At 45.2% G+C, this 14,347-nt stretch overlaps 1 protein-coding gene across 7 annotated transcripts in view; it reads left to right on the forward strand.

Moving 5' to 3' along the window:
- The window catches only part of RIN2 (Ras and Rab interactor 2), a 242,644-nt gene that overhangs the window by 190,396 nt on the left and 37,901 nt on the right, over nucleotides 1-14,347 (forward strand). For all 7 annotated transcript variants that reach the window (XR_007151168.1, XM_047854170.1, XM_047854172.1 and 4 more), the window contains 2 exons: nucleotides 3,033-3,124; nucleotides 6,207-7,346. Coding sequence is in view for 6 of the 7 variants with exons in the window: in XM_047854170.1 (XP_047710126.1) it covers nucleotides 3,033-3,124; nucleotides 6,207-7,346 (1,232 nt within the window). In the remaining variant the exon portion in view is untranslated. The remainder of the gene's footprint in view (nucleotides 1-3,032; nucleotides 3,125-6,206; nucleotides 7,347-14,347) is intronic.

Below are 14,347 nucleotides of genomic sequence, written 5' to 3' on the forward strand. Positions count from 1 at the left end.
AATCTACAAAGCATGATACCGATATAAGGTGCTTATGGAAAAATCCCAACATTGACATTTTATGATCAGGGTGACCTGAGATTCATTTCTCTAATTTTTCCCTCAAAATGCAAAGGTTCTTGGTGTTTCTGTTTCTCTTTTAATGTTCTATGTTACTCGGTTTACCCAAGTCAATGTTCTTAGTAATCAGTAATTGATTTGACCCAGTCTTAACCAAATGTTTTTGAAATGTTCTAGTTGGTTCTAGTTGGTACATGAGTATATTCATGTAGAGAAAGTGGTTGGATTGTCAGCCCTGGTATTCACCCAGAATGCATCTGCACAGGTGCACTAGACTAGAGAATTCATGAATCAATCAGCATGTAGTTTGCCACATCAGAGGGACACACTGAAGACTAGAGCTGCGGATATAAATGAGAGCAAACCTTGGTCACCAATGTCTAGTAGCTCCCTGTCAGTTTGTCATAATCAGTGTCGTGGAGAGCACTTCCTTGTAAACTTTCATGCACACTGGAATCACCTGGAATCTTATTAGAATGCAGACTCTGATTTGGGGGGTCTGGGGCAGCACCTGGTGGTCTGTGTTTCCAACTGTCTCTAGGTGGTGAGACCAATGCTGCTGGTCCTACAACTGCATTTTGAGTAGCAAAGAGCTAGAGGAAATAATAATTATTAATTATTACTTACTAAGTACGATTATAATTTCAGGGGCTTTCTATATCTGTGCTAGGGACCATATATACATTATTTCTAATCCTCATGGCAACCCTGAAATTAGGATCATGAAGACACCATGGCTCAGAGAGTGAGATACTTGTCTACAATCAGTCATTCAATAAATGTGTAGCAAATATTGGATTTGAACCCAGGCCTGCCTTGATGCTAGAGCCCATATTTTGCCACTGTATGGCACAGCTCCACAGACTTTGGGATCCAGTGCACCCGGGTTGCTTAATTCCACATTGGCTCTGTGAGTGGGTGCAGGGACCTCCCCCTCTGTGCTCTCCTGTGCTCCTGATCCATGGAATGGGGGATATCAGAGCTTCTTCCAACGGCCTGTGTGGGTCCCACATGAGTTACAGGGCTTGGTGCACTGGAGGTGCTCAATAAAGTTAGTCTCCTGCCGTTTAGAAATACAACATATAGAGCAAGGGTCAAAAGTAGATTACGTGTGTACTAAAACTCTTGGGTAAAACATTTATACCTAAGATGGCTTTATTTTCTCTGTTATACAAGTTTTAGAATTAGGGTTCCTTTCCTTAATGAGAGGGAAGTGACCCTGTGGGGAGTGACCCCTGTGAGATGCTATGTTATACCCTTAGTTGGTGCAGTGGAAGAGGGCTCTAATTTTCCAGGAGATCAAAGTCTAAGACTACCCATTAGGCAATGACAGGTGTGGCTTCCTGTCATAGATGCCATTAAGAAAAACCAAAACCAGCCATGTGATGTTTAGGCTCCAGGTACTGGATTGGGTAAGGTGAAATGCTTAAGGTAAACATAGGTTGGTTTCGTCATATGTGTCTTTCCCCAAATTGTCTAAAGAAAGAAGATTTTAATAAGTTTGTATAGCCGTAGAAACATATATTTATATGCTGCTTTGACAGTACAAAGTTCTGCTTCCCATTAATCTTCATTTAAGATTATAATCTGAGTCATCACCTCTCCGGGGTCAGGCAGCAGCTATAACAAACAGTGCCATCCCCTGAGGCTCTGCCTGCTTCATCCACGACAGATGCAAGTGAACAAGTAGAAGAAGGTACTCGCAACATTTGGAGGCAGACAGTAGGGTCCTTGGAAGCAGGGGGTGACCCATCCTTGACACCTCGGGAAAGAGCAGCCTCCTGACTGCCAATTACTAGTATTTATGTGAGCAGTATATTACAGCCCATGCCAAGAATCACATTCTATTCATATTTTGCTCTTTTCATTGACCTTACTAATTTGTTATTCATTGTCAACAGCTTCAGGGGTTTCCAAAATTCTCAAGTCATCCAGATTTAATCTGATTCAGTTAGAATGTTGCCTAATCTTATGGTAAACAACTTGTTGTTTGGGATAGTTATTCTCTTCAATGGAGATTTTCACAACATCTTGAGTAGACAAAATACAGGCAGAAGTTCCAGGTTTTGTCCCTCACTTACTCCACCCTAGGCATCATGGCCTCCTTGCTATTCTTTATGCATGCCAGACCCTCTCCCAGGGCCTGGAAAGTTCTTTCAGCACCTTCCTGTTGGGCCTGTTAGTCTGTGATGTTGAATGCGTGGTCTACACACGGTGCCATGCTGCTTGAGGGCAGGGTTGTTCCATGAAGTCCTTTAGATTTGCTTCCCTACTCAACACTTGGTGCAGGGGCAGCAGCAGCAACATCGCCTGGGAGCATGGCGGAAATGCCGAACTTCTGGCCTCACCCAGACCTCCTGAATCAGAGTGTGCAGTCAAACGAGACTCCGAGGGTTTCACGTGTACACGTTACAGATAGGGAAGCACTACCTTAAAACACAAGAGGAAGTTTTGTCTTCAGCACAGAAAGCAGGTTTCATGGACTCTAGCTAGAAGATGTCAAAGTAAAACCAACAAATGGTGGTTGAAAACCTGCCCTGTGTAAGGACTTGGAATAATAAATCATGGTTTAGGATGACACATTTCTGCCCAATGAATTGGGGCCCAGTTTTCAGAACATGTAACAAGTTAGTGTATAATGTTTTACATGTATGTATGTAAGATCCACCAGTGTAGCGATTCTGATATTAACACTAGATACATTTCAGCCACCCAGGAAGGAAATTTGGTCCTCGCTACAGATACTGAAACCAGGCAGCCTTATCTCTCAGCCTGTCCTGACTGTGTTACTACAGGAAAGAATAGTCATCTTGCAGTCCTGTCACCAGTAAAGACAAGTTCTGGTTAGGTATGAGGTATGATGTAGCGTCTCCTTAGGACGTTTCAGTCTAAGCCAAAACATCTCTAGGATGGAAATGCTAGAGATAGAAAGCAGACATGTAATTACAAATACTCTCTTTTTGAAAAACCAGGGACGTTTTGCCGTTCACCTTGAAGTTGCCTTATGCCATTTCAACAGCCAAGACGGAGGCTCAACTTGAAGAACTAGCCCAACTGGGACTAAGTAAGTGTGTCCCCCTGACCAGGTCTCTCTTGGAATGAATCTATGGAACACAGTCAGTGTTAGGCTGGCTGATGATACATTGTTGAAAAATAATCCCTATCTCCATGGCAAAACTTGGCCCTGAATCACACCTGCTGAGATTCTTTTTTCTAAGTCAGACATTTTACTGACTCTCAGAGGGGAGCGCTCAGTTTATCTGGGTAACCCCCACACCTCCCCAGCAGCTCCCATCAATGAGTTTCAGCTACCCTAAGTGTCCCGGTCCTAATGGAACATAAACTTCTCAAATGGGTCATGTCTTTCCTTTCTGTGGCATCTTGCTGGGGAAAGGCTGTGCTTGACAGAAAAGGAAATAGCACAGTACATCTCACGTGCATGAGTTTTGTTCCGGAGAAACACACGGGCATTGACGGCACGTCTGTGCTTTGAGGAATTTGACCGTGCAGACATCTAGACTAACATCTGTCTCACTTCCTCTCTTGTTCAATTTTGGTCCTGGTGTTCTGGGCCATGTCCCTTATCCTGCCATGCATCCTTGCCCTGGCCAGCTGGACACTTGCTTCCCCCTCCTGCTCCTTTGCCAATGCCCCTGAACACAATACCGTGCTTCTGGACAGTGGTTGATGATGGATCAGGATGTACAGTTCACCCAGTTTCACTTCCTCGTCCCATTGCCATGAGGAATTTGTGTGGGTTTAACTTTTGCCAAAAAAAAAAAAAAAAAGTGTCCCCCCTAGATTGGAAGGGGAAATTCTCTTAAGATTTTAGGGCTTCAGTCTTCCAAAAGATTGACAACCAGGCCATAATATTTGAATGGAAATTTGAGATTCCGAAATGCAACTCCTGGGACTCCTGGAGCCTATGAGGAGCCTGGAGGGAGATTCAGATTCCCTTCTCAAACTTAGATTCTTTTGAAAGAATTGCTACATGTGTCTGAGGCCTGTCTGATGTGTCCCTTCTGAAAAGTTACGCCATCTCTTGCAATGGTGTTTCACACACCTTTTGGAGAGGGTTTAAAACTTTTCCCGAATTTCAGTTAATATAACCAGCTAGACTGTAAGCCTCTTGAAGACCTGTACCAGGTGTCAGTTTTCGCTGGTGACCTCCACCCACTTAACTCCTGGTGCTGTGGTCAGTGTGCAGAGTATACTTTGTGGCAGGCCTGAGGGACTGAAGTATCCTGGTCAGCTTCCTGCACAGACAAATTTAAGAACACCTTGTTCCATGGCCACTGACCATAGAAGCAAATGATGTCCAATTAATATATACTCAATTCGTAACGGCCAATGTATACATTATTCATTTTGGGAAGAGACAGCACTTTGTAAAACTCTGTGGCTCATTTATTTGTTTTTCCAACAAATGTTTCTGGAGGATCTGCTATGTGGCAGGCCAGGCTCCACAATGAGGGGTCAAAGGTTAATAATGTCCATAGCTGCCCTCCCCCACTACCCAGGTTTATAGTCCATGTGGAAGCTAAGTGTACTATGCCTTATAAAGTCTACCAGTGGTGTCAGTAGAAGCCTAAGAAGGACCCAAAGGTGGTGGAAACCATTCCACCAAGACCCAAACTGGGCAATAGAAGTGCATATAAGGTGAGCCAATGAGTAATTTAAAAATTTCTAGTAGCTCTGTTAAAGACAATGAAAAAGACATGGGTGAAAATTAATTTTTATAGTTTATTTTAGTTAATGTAATATATATGAAATGTCACTTCAACATAGAATCAATATACTTTACAAGTATTAATGAGATATTTTACATTCCTTTTTTTCATACTAAATGTTTGAATCCAGCCTGTGTTATCCTTATCTCTTTTGGGGCATTAAATTTTCATCAGAAACACGCAATCTGTATTTAGAGCTAATTAAATTTATAGTTGAGAAACTGCATTCACATACCCAAGTTCCAAAACGATTGAACAGTTTTCCAGTGATTGAATTGCATGTCTGTTTTTAAACTTAAATGGACTGACGTGATTTAAAATTGAAGCCCTCTGTCGCGTTGGCTCACTAGCCACAGGTGACCATTGGCTCTTGTGTTGGACGACACAGAGCAAAGAGGAGAGGAAGAGCAGGTGACTGGGCCACAATATCAAGCATGTTTATAACAGAGAGGGCAGGGCAAGGGCTCCCAACGTCAGCCTCCTCGCTGTCCGCCATGATCAGCCATTCTGGGCCCATAGGGGAAAAAAAAATACATTTTAGGCAAACACCACAAGGCAGAGCTATAGAGAATAAACCTGTTCCAAATGGAAATTAGCAGCAGGTAACATTTATCACCACCACTGCCTCCCTGGATTCGTGCGGAAAACTGAGCCCCATGTGTAGGTGACATGGGCCATACAGACAGCTGCAGTAAGCCATGTGCACTGTGCCAAAGAGTGTTGGGTGTGTAAGCCACGGTGAGAAGGGCTAGGATTTGCAGAGTACAGGCAGCTAACCGCTAAGATAAATGGTTGAACTTGCACTTAGCATTTGCATCGGCCTGCTGTCCTTTTTTTTTCTGCTGATGGGTTCCATGAGTGTATTTTTCCTCTGTTTGGGGTTTTAATGCTGAACGTGTAAAACCCTAAGCAGATTGTGTAACATCCCCCAGGCCCAGCTGCTGGTCCTGCCCATTAAAGGGGAACTGCCAGGTCCTCCACAGAGGGCACCTCCAGGAGAAGTAGATTGGGAAGGGTGGCTTGCTTTGCGAGGAGACTCAGTTTTTGTTAAGCGTGTCCGAGAGCTCCGTGGTCCTTTCCAGGCTTACACTGTAACAATTCCAATTCTTTCTTTCCTTACCTGTGAAAGGCTGGGCTGGCTTTGTATGTTGGCCAAGCCATTTCTCAAGGGCTTTGAAGGTGAAAAGCCCCTTGAGCCTTCCTGTGAGCCCACAGCTGGGCCTGGCAGCATTTCCACCCTTTCCAGTAAAGGGAATGCAGTCCAAGCAAAAAAGAAAAAGAAAAAAAACACTCAAGTGTGGCACCTCCCCCTTGAAAGACGTGTGTTGTCATGCAAGTGTGCTTTTTTTAATTTGTGAAGGAATGGCCCAAGAGTACTGTATTTACATTCTTGTGTTCACTGATAATGACTTTCAGATTTTTGGAGCTCTCCAGCTGACAACAAACCCCCAAACCCTCCACCTCCCCATAGGCCTCTCTCCTCAGACGGTGTTTGTCCTGCCTCTCGTCAGCTCTGCCTTATAAATGGAGTGCATTCTATAAAAACCAGGACGCCTTCGGAGCTGGAGTGCAGCCAGACCAACGGAGCCCTGTGTTTTATTAATCCTCTTTTCTTGAAAGTGCACAGCCAGGACCTCAGTGGAGGCCTGAAACGGCCCTGCACAAGGACTCCCAACGCGAATGGCACCGAGAGGCCTCGGTCCCCCCCACCCAGGCCCCCGCCACCCGCTATTAATAGTCTCCACACAAGCCCTCAGCTGTCCAGGACTGAAACCCAGGCGAGCATGCCAGAAACAGTCAACCATAACAAACATGGGAACGTAGCTCTGCTTGGAACGAAACCAACCCCCATCCCTCCACCCCGGCTGAAGAAGCAGGCTTCTTTTCTCGAGGCAGAAGGCAGCGCAAAGACCTTGACCGGCGGCCGGCCTCGTCCTGGCCAGGAGCGGGAGCCGGAGGAGCCGGGGCCGGGCACAGCTGGCGGGCCAGGTGGGGCCCCGCCTGCGGAGCCTCCGGAGGATTGCACAAGGGCCGCCGGCCCTGAATCACGGCCCCCGTGGCATGGAGGCAGACAGAGGCTGAGCGACATGAGCATTTCCACTTCCTCCTCCGACTCGCTGGAGTTCGACCGCAGCATGCCCCTGTTTGGCTACGAGGCGGACACCAACAGCAGCCTGGAGGACTGCGAAGAGGAGAGCGACCAGGAGACCATGGCCCCCCCTGTCAAGTCCAAAAAGAAGAGGAACAGCTCCTTCGTGCTGCCCAAGCTCGTCAAGTCCCAGCTGCGCAAGATGAGCGGGGTGTTCAGCTCCTTCATGACCCCCGAGAAGCGCATGGTCAGGAGGATCGCTGAGCTGTCCCGGGACAAGTGCACCTATTTCGGCTGCCTGGTGCAGGACTACGTGAGCTTTCTGCAGGAGAACAAGGAGTGCCACGTGTCCAGCACGGACATGCTGCAGACCATCCGGCAGTTCATGACCCAGGTGAAGAACTATCTGTCTCAGAGCTCAGAGCTGGACCCCCCCATCGAGTCGCTGATCCCCGAAGACCAAATCGGTAAGTCCCCACTTTGCCTTTTTTTTTCTTTTTAAACACAAAAACTACTGTAACCTCACAGGACACTGTGTCCAATGGCAGTGATCTTGGATGAAGTTTTCTCTGGAGTTCAAAACAACACACTCCACCCCCTCCACCCATTTGAATGGGACCTGAGCTTCTCAAAGCAGACCTCACCTTATACCTGACTCCTGCTACCTGCCTGCTAGTTTTCAAGGAGCCCCTGATGGGAACCTCAGAGCGGTTCTGCTCAGGGGTAGAATTTGCCTTCCGAGGGTCCAATTGCCCACCTGGTCTTGTGCTGTGTGTGCTGAGTGTTTCCTGAAAGGGCATCTCTGCAGGCAGTACATGCCTGGAAAGATATGTGTGCTGTCTTCTGAGAGAGTGTTTTTTTCTGCTTTGTTTGGGTAGTACACTTTTCATTGAGGTACAGTGTATGTTCAGAAGAGTGCAGACATCACAGGTGTGCAGCTGGAGGAGTGTCCACAGTGAACACACCTTGTGACAAGTGAGAGCTCAGTAAGCACGACAGAACCCACAACCAGAAGCCCCCCTGGGACCACCACCCTGTCACCCTTCTCCCAAAAGGGTAACCGCCTTGCTGGCTTCTGATGCCAGCGAATTCCTTAAGTGACACGGTTTGGGAGTAACTTAAGAAAAAAAAAAAAAAAGACAAGTTTGTGTACCTTTCAAATAAGTAACATATTTGGAGGTCACATGAAAGGTGTTTTCTCCGAAGTCAAGGGGAAATATTTTCTTTATAACCTCATCGAAGGGCTGAATTGTTAATAGTTACTTTGGCCAAGAAAAATTTGAATTTGGCAAGGCATCTTTTTTCCAGGGTAAGAGTGTTGCAAGGATTTTTTTTTTCTTTATTAATTTCAGAAGATTCTTTCTAAAGGGCTAATTTCAGTGTGGCTCGTTCACTGGGCAGCCACAGCCGAAAGAGCTACCAAATTATTTCCAGGCAGTTCATAAAGCTAAACCCAGATTTCTTCTTTCTGATTGGGTCTGTTTGTTGAAAGTAGTAAACAGTATGTGGTAGAGAGTGGACTCTCTCTCTGTCTCTGTCTCTGTCTCTGTCTCTGTCTCTTTCTCCTTTAAGTGAGTTTCAGCAGCTCTTTGATTTTCTCACAAAGGAATCAAAGCCTTGTTTGTTTTCTCGGGGTTTGAGCCTGGTTGATGGGGCGGGGTTAGAGCTGGGTGTTGCTGAGGAGAGAGTCTGGAAGGAATGTGCCCTTGTGGTGTGCTTGGAACTGAAAAAGGTTTCTAGGGGAAGGCAGAATAGCCACCAGGCCATCCTGTCCCATCCCACCAGAGCCCACCTCTCAGGGGAGACCAGTTCAGATGCAATATTAACAGGGACTCTAAACCTTCATGAGAAGCTTCCTCTGGGGGTGTCCGGTGGGGGGAGCCAGGCAGGCGCTGATGTCAGCCCTGAGTTATGTAGCCCCAGCGCCAACCAGCCCACAGAGACAAGGCTCCCCAGGGAACAAGGGCCATCCCTTCCTTCCCTTCCTCTTTTTCCTTCCCCGCTGAGATTGTAAGCACCAACCAAAGTACTGGTCCCCAGTGGCTTCTTTTGAAGTGAAGTTCGGATATGATATTTGCTCCCAGAGCACAAGCGTTCATTTTCTCCAAAAACAAACATACACTTTGCTGCTCTGGACAGATGCAGCTTTTAATTTAAAATCTAAAGTCATGACAAGAAGGGATGTTGACATCTATGGAGGCTCTAATAGGAGCCAGGATTCTGTCCAAGTGATGTAAGCGTGTCCTGACCTCGCCCTGGTGAAACAGGCACCAGCATCCCCTGTGGAGTGGAGAATGCAGGACTTTGCCAGGTGGAGCCCTTTGTCCCAGGGGCCACACCAGCTAGTAACCAGCAGGTGCAGCATTTGGAAGAGTAGGCTAGCCCTTTGTTGAGGCAGCTCAGACTAAAATTTTGTATGGAGGTGTGGGTGTGGCCAACTAAGCATTGCCCCACTTTTTTATTGGCTTGTTTGTTTTGGTTTTTTAAACTTTTGCATTAAAGCAGGAACTTCATCACATGTTGCTTCCCCAATGAAAGCATCATTCAGTTTTGAAAGTACAATAAATGTGTTGTTGGGCTTTTAAAATTAAGAGAAAGGTAAACCAGAGCAGAGGTTAACCTGAGAAACTCAACACTAGTTCAAATGCAGAGAAAGAGGTGACCCTAAGGATCAGAAAACTGATCCCTTTAAATGTGTAAGTTACTAGTTTAGGACTCTGACAAAAAAGTGGACTTATCTAATTGTCTGTTTTACATAGTCATCAATGAAGTGCTCATTGGTTTACTATAGACTTGTTAATATAATCACTCCTTTGAGCCTTGTAACCAAATCAAGGTTGGTACATTTATGTAGATATTGTTCATGTTTTGCAAATTCAAGAGCAGAGGCCATGATGTAAAAAGTGACTTGTAGTGACTGCTGGTAAGTAGGGTAGCTTGGATTCAACCCAGATCTTTCCTCCATTGTTTGCTTATTCCCACCATATCTCACTTTCTGGAGGGAAGTAATTCACTTTTAATGTATTCACTCCAAATGGATTCACTTTGAATGCCATCTCTGGAATACCAACCCTCAAGATTGTTCTGAACAGGTGTCTACTAACACTCCTAAGGCTTTTCAAGAATGCCAGTCTGGTCCTGTCCTCCTTTCCCACAACTTCTGAAGATGCTAGCTCTGAACTAGGAGGTGAGAATTTACATTTAAAACCTGCATTTACAGAATGACCATCCCAGAATCAAGGAAGCTGGAGGAGGCATTTCACTGGCTTAACCCACGTAGAATTAGAGCTGTCGTTCATATGTGAAAAATGACCATACGAATGCATGCGTGTATACACGTAGTATATGGAGATGTTGCTAATCTGTCTTCTTCAGAGAGTGGTTCTTCAGTTGCCTAGAGAAAAGCCAAGGAAGACACTAAGTAGCTCTCACCCAGTGCCACTTTATCCATATATTCTTATCCCAACCCTTGAAGTCGGCACTTTCTAGATAAGGATAAAATGATACATAAGTCAGTCTCAAAACACACACACACACACACACACACACACACACACACACACACACAACCTGCCACTCCAAATGCTTGTGTCCTATTATGGAAAAGTTGCATCCTGTTTAGACTACTCTTTAAAGTTCTCTCACCCAAAAGCCCTGACTTGTAGAGGTTCTTGGATAAATATTGGTTGATTGACATCAGCTTTGCTCTCCTGGTTGGAGAACGAAGCCAATGAGGGGGGAGACGTGGTGGGCTCCCAGGGAAGTCAGGTCTCTGTTCATTCCAGGGCCACATATGGTTTCCCTTCTGGATAGCTCTCCACTCACCCTCACTCCCCCACCCCCACAAAGCAGTACATGAAAGGACAAACAGATGCTTTAACAAAAAGTGCACATAGTTTCAGGTCTTACTAGAAAGCCCTGGGATCAGTAACTTCATTGACAGTGAGATATACTCATTACTGGTGTGTCAAGTGTAGAGAGGGTATGACATTACTTATTACTCCAACATGTGTTCCTCATTGGTGAGCTCCCACATGGTACCACTCTTGCTTCAGTCGTTTTCAACCAATGGGAGAGATTAGTTCAGAATTTCTGATCGTGAAATCTCCACTCTGCAGAACTTGTTGCATTTTTGTGGTTAGCATTTTGATTTTATTCAAGTAAAAGAACTTTTATATCTGATTTGACGTTAATCTTGGGAAAGCCCTCTGTTTTCAAGTTTTGTGTCAAGAAAAACAAAGTTTGTCCAACTCCAAAAATCTCAGTAATCCCAAATTTGTTATTTCATTCTAACAACCCACCACCAACTGTCAACAACAAAAACACCCCAGGTGTTTGTATTCCTAAGTCAATAACAAAAAAAAACAGGACAATAATGGTTATGCTTTATTTAATTGCTATATAGTAAAACATGTATTTTCTCTAAAGAGCATTTTAATTGTTTGAAGAAAAAGTATCTTTAAATTCAATTTATATTCATGTGCTTTTTTTTAAATAGAGAAACAATACTGAAAAGTGAGCATAGCAGAATAAGAAAGGGGGTTTGAAGTACTCTCTAGGAGTTAAACAATTACAACTACTTTGCTTCATGAATCTGTCTCAAGCTTCAATATCTAGTGTGATTTGTTTTTTAATTTTTATTTTGTTTAATTATTTATTTTGAGAGAGACAGAGATAGTGAGTGGGGAGGGGCAGAGAGAGAGAGAGAGAGAGAGAGAGAGAGAGAGAGAGAATCCCAAGCAGGCTCCACACTGTCAGTGCAGAGCCTGATGTGAGACTTGAACTCATGAACCATGAGGTCATGACCTGAGCTGAAACCAAGAGTTGGATGCTTAACCAACTGAGCCACCCAGGTGCCTCTTGGTTTTTTTTAATTTTTAATTCACAGTTTGGTTCAAGCCCTTGAGTTATTATCTGCTGTTTTTAATTTTTTAATTTTAATTCTTATGCTTTTATTTTAGAGAGGGAAAGCACAAGTGAGGGAGAGGGGCAAAGGAAGAGAGAGAGAATCCTAAGCAGGCTCCCCCCTTGTCATGGAGCCAGATGCGATGCTCAATCCCACGACCCTGGGATCATGACCTGAGTCAAAGTCAAGAACCAGATGCTCAGCTGACAGAGCCACCCAGGTGCCCCTCTTTTTCAGTTGAAGAGCCACCAGAGTGGCATATTGATGCCAAGTTGATTAGAACCTCAAGTCTGACTTCTGATCTAGACCATGTGACCATATCTCCTGCATGGAGTGAATGTCCTTGCACATTTAGCAAAGGGTAGAGAGAAAGGAGAAAGATTGACCTCTTGCAACATGTAAAAAGAATGTATTAGTTTTGAAAATTAGTTTAAATGTAAGACCCCAGCAGGAAGTACCTCTTTTTTCCATGGGGCATATTTTGTTGTACATTTTTTACCTTAGGGCATCGAAAATTGGGTTAATTATATCAACTAAGAGAAGGGTCACAACTCTGGAGTTAAGGATCTGTGTCAGGAGTCTCCAACTCCATAATACTCTGTGCAGGGGTACTGATAGTAATTCCCACCGTTAGCAACATGGGAACTGAGATGGCATCACAAAATAAGGTTCATGGAGATGTCTGTGCTGGAGTGTTTTCTGACTATGTCCTGAGAATCTTCCAGAGAGAGATCAGTACTTCCCAGGCAGGAAACATCACCAGGCAAAAGAATCTTACAGTAATTGAGTGCATGAACAAGGGGACACTTGAGAGGCTACATTGATTGAAATGGAGGCATCAGAATCTTTGAGGCTTGGACATGTCTTCCACTACTCCACTCCCACCAACAGGATGCCCTGATTGGCTGTCTTACTATGTAGACTGAGCCCTCACCATCCGGGGACCCACCCCCAGGCTAGCCTCGCTTACCCAGTCTGTCTACAGGGAACAGGCCAGTACAGTAGCACACTCCACCTTACCTCTCAGAGGACGGTGTCCACTTTGGAGACTCTTACTTACCGTCCAAGCCCTGGGGCTTCTTTTTAGAAACCAGAACTCATAGCCTGCCTCCTTTTGTCAAGGCCAAGAGTATGTGTTAAATGCATACTGTGTTTTTAATAGAAGCAAGTGAAAGTCCCCCTAATCCCTCGCCGGTGTGTGGTTCTTGAGGGTTTATGGAGCACTTTTATGCAGAGAATCCCCTTAAATCCCCTTAATGCCTTGGGGTCCCATTTATTAACCTCATTTTTAGAGATGAGGAAACAAAAGCTTAGCAAGGTCAAGCGGGGGTACAAGTGGGAGTGAACCAACTCATCTGGAGAGCTTTTCACACCACCCAGGGTGACTACACTGCCTTTTGGGGCCATTTTATGAGGAGAGAAGAAGACCACAGTGGTGAAGTCACCCTACCAGGGGGTGCCTGCTCTCCACAAGACTTACCCTAGATCAAGTTCTGCTCTGTAAAATTAAATGCCAGCCCTTCCCTTCCCTCCATACTCTATTCTGCAGGAGCAGGACACTAAGCACTGTCCACACCCAAGGGATGAGGTTAGAATTCAGCTCTACCTCCCCAAGGCCAGAGGAGCTGCATCAATTATTTAGAATTTTTTAGTAAGGAAGATTGGGCTCTTCTCCACTGCTTTTGTTTTTGCTGGCCCTTTACTAGAAGGTACCGAAATCAGTCAGACAGATTCTATGCATAAACCATTACCTATATTTTTGCATAATGCCTTTCCTTGAAGCCCATCAAAATGAACAAACACCTGGGGCACCTGGGTGGCTCAGTCGGTTGAGCGTCCAACTTCGGCTCAGGTCATGATCTCGTGGCTCGTGAGTTTGAGCCCCACATCCGTCTCTGTGCTGACAGCTCAGAGCCTGGAGCCTGCTTCGGATTCTGTGTCTCCTTCTCTCTATGCTCCTCCCCTGCTCACACCCTGTCTCTCTCTCAAGAATAAATAAAGAAAAAAAAATTTTTTTTAAATGAACAAAAACCTAAGGGAATCACCACCCCACAGCTTGCCATCTTTATTTTGGTGCCATCTCTGCTAGGCTGGGGAGACCTTCCTGTAAATGATAAAACATCCTTTATTATTTATTGTTTATGGGCTGAAGCATGCATTGCTCACATATGTAAAGCAAACCCAGATTAGAGAACACCCCTGCAGGGCAACAGGAGACCCCTGCAGGGATGGGGCTGGCTGCCCCACACCTGGGGGATGGCTTCATTGCCAGAGTCATGCTTCCTATATTCTGCAGGGGTAAGGAGAAAAGAAGCATAATTTTCATGTAGCCACCCAAAGGAAGGGTGAATTCAATTCAATTCAGTGAATTCAATTCAATTCAGAAGTCACTTTTGGAGTACCTGCTACCTGTGGGCCTCTAGCTAGGGACTGCAGCTGGCTCACCTGACAACCAACCGTCAGGTCTGGTGTTCACAGGAGAGAGGTCTAGTTTGCTCTATGCCACAGTAGAGGCAACAGAGAACTCCAAGGACCCAGGGTGTGGGGAGGAGGTGGACAGGC

The sequence above is a fragment of the Prionailurus viverrinus genome, chromosome A3 (genome assembly GCF_022837055.1).
Source record: "Prionailurus viverrinus isolate Anna chromosome A3, UM_Priviv_1.0, whole genome shotgun sequence".
NCBI lineage: Eukaryota > Metazoa > Chordata > Mammalia > Carnivora > Felidae > Prionailurus > Prionailurus viverrinus.